This window comes from Erinaceus europaeus, chromosome 2 (genome assembly GCF_950295315.1).
Source record: "Erinaceus europaeus chromosome 2, mEriEur2.1, whole genome shotgun sequence".
NCBI classification, from domain to species: Eukaryota; Metazoa; Chordata; class Mammalia; order Eulipotyphla; family Erinaceidae; genus Erinaceus; species Erinaceus europaeus.
Window position 1 is genome coordinate 129,915,233 of NC_080163.1, and position 9,203 is coordinate 129,924,435.

Sequence of the window (9,203 nt, forward strand, 5' to 3'; positions counted from 1 at the left end):
AATTAAATTAAAACTAAAAAAAAATGTATAGTAGGTTGAAAAAATTCACTTACAGGATAATGTAAGCATTCTAAATACAGGTTGTCTCTCCGACAAATTTTGAAGACAAAATATGAAAAAAAAACTTGCTTAAAGATCTGAATTTTATAATAGTTAAGATATGGAAACAACTCAAGTGACCAATAACAGATGAGTGGATTTCAAGGATGTGATATAACCTCATACTCAAGAGTGAGAAACGGAAAGCTGTCGGGTCAGGCACAGCGCAGGGCTGCCCAATGTCACTGTTACAGTTCATCATAATCTGGGAATTTCTAACCATAGCAATTAGGCAAGAGAAAGGAATTAAAGGGATGCAGAAGGGAAGTAAAACTGACAATAACTGCAGATGAATATGACAGTACATAGAGAAACATCCAAACGAATCTAGTAGGAATTTATTAAATAATATAGTAAGTCAATATACAAAAATCAGTGTCATTCCTCTATGCAAACACTAAACTAGAAGAAATCTGCAAATCAGTTCCTTTTACTATATCAGCAAAAAAATAAGCACCTAGAAATAAACTTAACAAAGGAGGTGAAAGAATCGTATACCAAAAATTATGAGTCACTATTTAAGGACAAAGACGTGAATAAATGGAAAGACATGCTGTGCTCATAGATTGGAAGAATATCTTCAAAGTGACCACCCTACTCACAGCCATATACAGATCTTATGCCATCCCTATCAAGGTCCCCCAAAATTTCCATAAGGGAATAAAACAAAAGATACAAAAGTTTAAGGTAATTTACATACCATACATCAGATAAAGGGCTAATAACCAAAATACATTAAAAAAAAAACTCACTAAACCCAGCAAACAACAACAAAACAGTACCCTTAAAATCTGGTGCAAGAACATGGACAGAATCTTTACCAGAGAAGACATCCATAAAGCCCATATACATGAGGAAGTGCTCAAAGTCACTGATTATCAGAGAAATGAAAATAAAGACAAGGGGAATGCCACTTTACACCCATGAAAATGTCATAAGTTAGAAAGGACAGAAGAAACATGTTGTCCAGGATGTGGGGGAAAAAAATTAACTTACACCGCTGGTGAGACAGTAAATTTGTCTAACCTTTGTGGAAGCAGTCTGGAGATTTCTCTGGACACAAGACATAGACCGACCCTATGGCCCACCAGATTCTTTTCTGAGGATTTATCCAAAGGAAAGAAAAACACATACAAATGCCAGATTATTTCACTTACAGGTGGAACTTAAAACAAGGACAGAGGGAATTGGGCAGTAGCACAGCGGATTAAGCGCCCATGGCACGAAGCGCAAGGACCAGCATAAGGATCCTGTTTCGAGCCCCTGGCTCCCCACCTGCAGTGGGGTCGCTTAACAAGCAGTGAAGCAGGTCTTCAGGTGTCTGTCTCTCTCTCCCCCTCTCTGTCCTACCCTCCTCTCTTGATTTCTCTCTGTCCTGTCCAACAGCAATGATAGACAACAAGGGCAATGAGGGGGAAGGGTGGCCTCTAAGAAGCAGTGGATTTGTGGTGCAGGCACCAAGTCCCAGCAGTAACTCTGGAGGCAAAAAAAAAAAAAAAAAAAGGACAGAAAGGGAAACACTTTGTGAAACTTGGACTAGGTGTGGTTGGTATATTACACCAAGCACAGGACTCTGGAGAAGGAGAAGAAAGTATGGGATGGAAAAGCACTGGAGTCCTGGTGCATGATGGGAGAAAGGGGCCTAAGTTGTATATGAGAGTGTTTTGCAGACACTTGTCAAGGGGAGAGGTGGAAATTAACCCATGTGTCGACAACTGTACTATAAGCTATTAACCCCCCAATAAAATGATAAAAGGTGGTATATACACAAAATGGAATACTATTAAAGTATAAGAAATAGGAAGTTTTGTGAGTTGCAACAACATGAATGGAGTTGGAGAGAGTTATGCTAAGTGAAATAAGTCAGAAAGAGAAAGAAAAATACCAGATAAACTCATATTCATATGAGTGATATAAAGAAGCAAAGCAAGGGAATGAGGGGGTCGGAAATGCTGGGGCTCACATGGAGTGACTCCAGCCAGGAAGGTAAGCTTACTGATTCTCCCTCTCCAGCTCTAAGGGGCCCAGAGATCAGAAAGGAGACACCGGCGATGATTCTGATATGAACACTCGATTTATTCAGGGATGGGCTTGGGTATATATAGAAAGTTAAACAAAGAACATTTTTCAAATACATCAGAAATTACAGGTTTCATAAAGGTCAGCTTGCCCCTATGGCAGGGGGCTGTTATGACAAGAATTGATGTGATACATAAAGGTCAAGACAATTATTCTCCATGATGCAAACAGGTTAATTATCTAAAGGCTTTTGAGAGAAGCATGGGGGTTAAACCAGTAGGGTGAGATAGAAGATAAACAGGGATTGATGTAAATCATAGATATCAAACATATTACAGGAGGTGAAGCAGGTCTGCAGGTGTCTTATCTTTCTCTCCCCCTCTCTGTCATCCCCTCCTCTCTCCATTTCTCTCTGTCCTATCCAACAATGACAACAATAATAACTACAACAACAATAAAAAAATAAATAAATAAATAAATAAAGGACAGTAAGGGAAGATAAGGTGGAACCTGAGCTGGGTGTGGCATATTGAACCAAAGCAAAGGACTCTGAGGAAAGAGAGAAAGGGACAGAATGAAGGGATATTGGGGTCCTGGTGTGTCTCCTAGATGCTAGCCAAGGGTAGATGAAAGGCTGTGCCTTTCATATAGTATATTAAAGACTATACTATAAACCACTAACAACCCCCCAATAAAATAATATTTTAAAATGAGGAAACCTAAATGAAAATGACTAAAAAAGAAAGGGTATTGGTACTTCTAAATTGTGAGTATAAACTCCAGATAAATTTTTTATCTGATTCACATGTGTGGGAAAGGAGTCAAGGCACTTTATTGAGTATTTAAAGAATTGAACTGAAAATTTGAAATACCAGCAATAGCAGGTAAGAACACGTATATTGTGGGTCTGACATAGTGAGTAGTCTACTGAAAACTAAATCATCTTCCAAACAAAAGTCAAAGTTTTCACCATATCTGGGTGAATTCACTATATCTAGGAGAGAATATAAAATAATTCTCAGCCTACAGTGAGTTGTTAAAATATGATCTGTTCAAGGGGGACGCCCATTCCTATAGAAAAAGATGATAAGCCTGATTATTAGAAGAGCCCAAAGCTGAAATGTAGGTACAAAGCTTAAAATATCTGATAAGAGTTTTCCTCAATCATAAAACGAATAAGTAAAATATATTTTTTTTAATCAGCAGAGGATATCAAAGAGCAGCAAATGAAAAAAAAAAGAGAAGCAAATTGAAAATTTTAAACCAAGAATGTTGGATTCACAGTGCTGGCACCAGGCCCCAGGAATAACCCTGGTGGCAATAAAAATTAAAAAATTTAAAAACCACAATACTGGCAATAAGAAATCCACCCTGTGGGCTTACTGGCATAATAGATATAATAGATAAAATAAGCAGTGTATTTGAAAACAGATTAATAAAAGGTAACCAGCCTGAAGAAGAAAAGATTAAAAAAAAAAAAAAACTGAAGAGTTGGGATGATGGTGAAGTAGACTTCCAAAAACTATCTCCATGAGAGCATTAGAAAAATATGAGAGAATCAACTTCTTTTCAAAACTCTGGAAATTTTCATAGCAGCCCAGCAGGCAGAATGGGGTAGGTATTTACTCAAGGGAAAATGCTGAATATCATGGATTTTCAACTCACTCTAGTTACATCTTTCTCTCCCCAGCTCCAGTAGCCTCGGTCACCAAGTGCCTGCAATCCTAACAGCTAACAACCAGGCAGAACTAGAAAGAATACTGCGATGGACATGGGACTCCACTAGTGTCATTGTCACTACTTGGCCTGACTGGTGGTTACCTGGTGGTGCCTACTCACAGGCTTAGTTTTAATTGGCCTGACTCAGAGGTTATTCAGTATGAACAAGCTTCCCCTTTGGGAGCATTTGTCAAAAACAATTAGTGGCAAGTAGTTGACCTTTGTAACTATGTGATTTATGTAAAATTTAGTAACTATGGTGCTTTGGAAAGATGACTACATTGGAAGCCAGAACACATAGGGAGTTTTCTCTGTGTTAATCCTCTTGATGAACTTGATTTCTTCTCATACTCTCCTTGAAGCTATCATTAAGGATACCATTAGACTTTATAATCCTCAGTGCTGAATCTACATTATTACAACCTGACAAGAATATAAAAATATTATGCTCGTGCCTCACCCTCTAGAGGTTCTGATTCCATAGATTTGCAAATTCCCAGGTTATTTTTATATTCAGCAAGGCTGGAAACCCTTGCCTTGATTCCAACACCACTATATATGAGTCATTTAAGGGCTCTTCCAAACTCTTCAATATTCCATAATTTTACGATGGTTCCCATTCTTACTACAAATCTAAGAATGACTTCAGCCTATTGTGTAAGCAGCCTGAAAGCGCAATTGCTAAAGCAATTTATTTATCTGCTTTGGGTGGATTCAACAAGCAAAAATTAAAAACATCTGTGTTGAATATTTGTTGTGCAGTGACATAGGACTCAAGAGGATGGGGGCAGTGGTCCTCAGGGAGCGTTGCTGGAAAACTCCCATCAAAAGCCTTTTTAGATATATGTCTCTGTTGCTGTGAAAACTAGTAGTTCATGTCCTGCCTATACTTTTTGTTAGATTTGCTACAAGGGACCACTGGAGGTCTCTAGTTCCATCAAAACCATGCTTCCTTTCTCCTCCTCAAAAACATCTGAAAACTCATCTTGATATCATTACAACTCCTGACAATGAGAACTGTTTCTGGCATTTTCAGATGAAGAAGGTCACAGAATAACAAGACAGGTATAGAGGGGTTTGGTCTACTCAGAGGGAATAAATGCTGCTTAAATTTGAGATTTAGAAAGTTAAGTGGTGGTCTGGTAGGTGGTGCAGTGAATAAAGCATTGGACTCTCAAGCAAGAGGTCCCAAGCTTGAAAGTTTGATCCCCTGCAGCACATGTACCAGAGTGATATCTGGTTCTTTCTCTCTCTCCTCCTATCTTTATCATTAATTAATTTTTAAAAAATAAAAGAAATTTAAGTTTTATCTATCCCTTTCTACTCCTTTTCCAAGTCCCTCAGTTTCCCTCTCCCAAAGAAAGTCCGTTTTACTGTTGAATACTAAGGCTTTTACATATAACAGGCCTTTGTATACAACAAGTCTTTTCCATATTTTTCCAGAGAAAATTCAGCATACTCTGAAAAACTGAGATTCTCTATCAAAACAGAGGACACTGATATGCAGAGGAGGGGTGAGTGGAACCTCTTCAAAGTTTTCTCTTTTTTAGAAATGCATTTTTCTAACTGTATCTTCCATCAAATGTATGCTTTAATATTTTGGAGCTACCATCTTTCTCTCCCCCTTTTGACTCATTCAATTTTACTCTATAATGTTCTTCTTTAATGGAGACTCAAGGGAATAATGTTGTTATTATTTTTTTTGTGAAAGGGACAAAGGCATAAAAAGCAAATATACCCAACTCATTTCTCTTTTCCTCCTTCTCTTTCTTATTTATTTATTTATTTGTTGGTGGTATGTTTAGCTGGTGCCTCATTCATGTGTGATTTCACTGCTCCTAGAATGATTTCCTCAGTCAAAGAAAGAGAGAGATGAAGAGAGGGGGGACACTTAGCACCAGAGCATCCTCCAGTACCATATGGTTGTTGGGCTTAAAACCTGAGCTGTGTGCATGGGCTGGCATGTGCACTAGCTGGCGAACAATTTCTCTCGCCCTTATATATTTCTAAAATCAAGATTAATCCACTTTTCTAGTTTCTACCGTGGGAAATATGTCTTAATATCAGACCTCAGTTTTTCCCATTTGTAAAAGAAGTTTGGGCAACATAACTGCTTTTTCCTGCTCTAGGTTTCTGGTTGAAATGAAAAATAACACGTGTGGTCTTTTGCTTTATTTTAGATGCTATTTGTACTTTCCTTCATTTGTCTGACTATTGGCCATGGGAAGTTAATTAAGGATAAAAATGAGGAAAATGATATTATTTCGTTGACATGTCCCATAAGTGTCTCCTGCTTATTTGCCAAAATTAAGTTCAATATTAGAAACACTAGATAAGACATGGCTCTTTCTTTTTATGTATCATGGTGGAGAGATAAAACTATGTTTTTTCAATAAAATGCATCTTTTAAAAAATGGTTTAACATAGACCTATGCACAAAGTGATATGGGAGAAGAGAAAAAAAAAGTTACTGGCTCTGCGTAATGGATTTAGAGGAGATTCTGCAAAGGTGGTGGCATGTGAGATGACTCTAGAAAGATGGAGTGGAAAATACTAGACAGAGAGGACAAGAGGTCATAAAGGGAAAAGGAACACTGTGTTTAAACTTTATGTTCACCAGCCAGCCTCCACCAAAACCCCCCAGTGACCTCTCTGGCTCTCATTCTAAAACATGTCAGTCAATGATAACCTCTAAAACAGTGCCAGAAAGATTGTGTGTGTGTTTCCAAGGTGAAACCATAAGACAGTTTTGTTATCTGTGCCTGGCCTCTGTTGAATGTCATACTCTGGGCTAGAGAAATAGCTCACCTAGAGTCAGGCACCCGACTTCCCATGCATGCAGCAGCCCAGGTTTCAGACCTGGCACACCACATGGCATTGTGGGAACTCCCGTGTCTCTCCCCATCTGCCTGTGTTTGCCTCTCACTTTGACTGAAAAAGTCAACCGGGGGTGGGCAGGCAGTGAAGCACCCAGTTAAGTACACATAGGACAAAGTGCAAAGACCCGTGCAGTGATCTGGGTCCGAACCCCTACTCCCCACCTGCATGAAAGCAGTTTCACAAGCAGCAAAGCAGGTCAGATGGTGTCTGTATTTCTCTCTCCCTCTCTACCTCCCCTCCCTTCTCAATTTCTCTCTGTCCTATAAAATGAAATAGAAAAGAAAAAAAAAAAAAAAAGGAAAAAGTGGCTCCCAGGAGGAGTGGATTCATAGTGCTGACACCGAGTCCCAGCGATAACCTTCTAGGCAAAATAAATAAAGATAAAAGTCAGCCCAAAGCAGTAAAATCATGTACACAAGGCTGGAGAGATAGCATCATAGTTATGCATAAAGACCTTCATGCCTGAGGCTCTGAGGTCTCAGGTTCAATCCCCAATATCACCATTAAATGAGAGTTGAGCAGTGCTCTGGTCCCTTTCTCTGTGTATCTTTCTCTCCATTTCCCTTTCATTAAAATAAATAAATAAAAATTAAAAAAGAATTAAAAACTCATGTGTATATGTGAGGCCCTGGCAACACACACACACACACACATACACACACATACACGATCCTATAGTATGATCTGAAGAAAGGTGTGGAAAGATGGGATGTTGGGCATGGACTGCTATTAATTTTTTTTTCCAGCTAGGTCATCTGTGTCTACCTTTATAAGTGGTTACAAGAGATTTTATGTATATCAACCTCCTTTCCTCTGTAGGACTTTCATCTCGGGGCTGGGGGCTTACCTAATAGAGTTCACAAGTTCTTCCTATAGGTAAGGAACTGGACTCTAGCCCTGAGACATTGGAATACCTGCAGGGGGGCAGGGGGGAGCTTCAGGAACAGTGTAGAGATACTGGGTGTCTTCTGTTTTCTATCTCTCACTCTCTGTCTACAGGAAAGGAACAACAACAACAAAAAAAAGGAGTTGTGTAGGCACTAAGCTCCAGCAATAACCCTGTTGAAAAAGAAGTAAAAAGATCTACAGCATAGCTGGTAGAAAAACTTGCTGCCTCTACCTGATTATCAGCGGGGGTGCAGTGCTCACTCCTAGTTTAGTTAGTCTGCCACTAACATACTGATTTGAAGAGCTCTATGTCTCCCTACAATTCTAACAGGCTAGTAGACTTGTTACAGGCTTGACTGTCCCACTGAAGAAATAGTGAGCTTGGGAATAGAATTTTAAGGACCCATGTAGACTTCAGTGGAGTTCAAGATTCTGGTGCCTGCTGTTTCTCTTATCAGAGAAAACAGAGGGGGAAAGGAAGGACACTCGGAGTAGTAATAGATGTAGGAGTGGCTTAGAAAGGAAGTGAAGACAGGAATGTAGAAAAAAAATACATAGACACAGATACAGATATAAAGTCAACCCATATCTGTGACGTTGGGAGAACCACTGTAGTTGCCAATGGAGGGGACAAGGACACCGAACTCTGGTGGTAGGAATGTTATAGAATTATACCTCTGGGCAGATGACCCCACAAATGTGTCCCGGAGCCCTGCTTCCCCAGAGCCCTTCCCCACTAGGGGAAGACAGCTGGAAGTATGGATCAACCTGTCAATGCCCATGTTCAGCAGGGAAGCAATTACAGAAGCCAGACCTTCCACCTTCTGCATCCCACAATGACCCTGGGTCCATACTACCAGAGGGATAGAGAATAGGAAAGTTATCAGGGGAGGGAATGGGATATGGACTTCTGGTGGTGGGAACTGTGTGGAGCTCTACCCCTCTTATCCTATGGTTTTTGTCAGTGTTTCCTTTTTATAAATAATTTTTTAAAAAATAATAAAGAGTTGGGAGTTGGGAGGTTGCGCAGTGGGTTAAGCGAATGTGGCGCAAAGTGCAAGGACCGGCGTAAGGATCCTGGTTCGAGTCCCCGGCTCCCCACCTGCAAGGGGGGGGGGTCCCTTCACAAGTGGTGAAGCAGATCTGCAGGTGTCTATCTTTCTCTCCCCGTTCTGTCTTCCCCTTCTCTCTCCATTTCTCTCTGTCCTATCTTAACAACAATGACATCAATAACAAACACAACAACCATAAAAATCAATAAGGGCAACAAAAGGGAAAATAAATAAATAAATAAATAAATATTAAAAAAAATAAAAAGCTACTATCACAAAAAATTATACCCCTATTACCTTATAATTTTGTAAATTAATTTTAAATCACTAAAAGAAAAAAAAAAAGATTATGCTGACTGCCACCAGTTCATTCATTCCCATGAGTAAAGTTCCCATAGATCAGTGGTGAAGTAATAACTCTGGACTCTGATATTGGAGTTAGGTTATGAATTCTGGGTTGGGTCTGAGGAGTAAACTAAGTGCCATTTTTCCCATACCACACTTTCTAGATGATGCTTTACCAACTGAGCAAAAGATGCATCTGTG

The 9,203-nt window shown here is 39.5% G+C and overlaps 1 protein-coding gene across 2 annotated transcripts in view; it reads left to right on the forward strand.

Annotated features, from left to right (window-relative positions):
- The window catches only part of ADAMTS18 (ADAM metallopeptidase with thrombospondin type 1 motif 18), a 213,898-nt gene extending 206,287 nt beyond the window's left edge, over positions 1-7,611 (forward strand). The window contains exons 24-26 of one of the 2 annotated variants that reach the window (XR_009548253.1): positions 4,738-4,882; positions 5,281-5,351; positions 7,537-7,611. Coding sequence is in view for 1 of the 2 variants with exons in the window: in XM_060185133.1 (XP_060041116.1) it covers positions 4,738-4,769 (32 nt within the window). In the remaining variant the exon portion in view is untranslated. Of the gene's footprint in view, positions 1-4,737; positions 4,907-5,280; positions 5,352-7,536 lie in introns of those variants that run through there. The other variant, XM_060185133.1, reaches the window with a different exon arrangement.
- Positions 7,612-9,203: the final 1,592 nt, after the last annotated feature.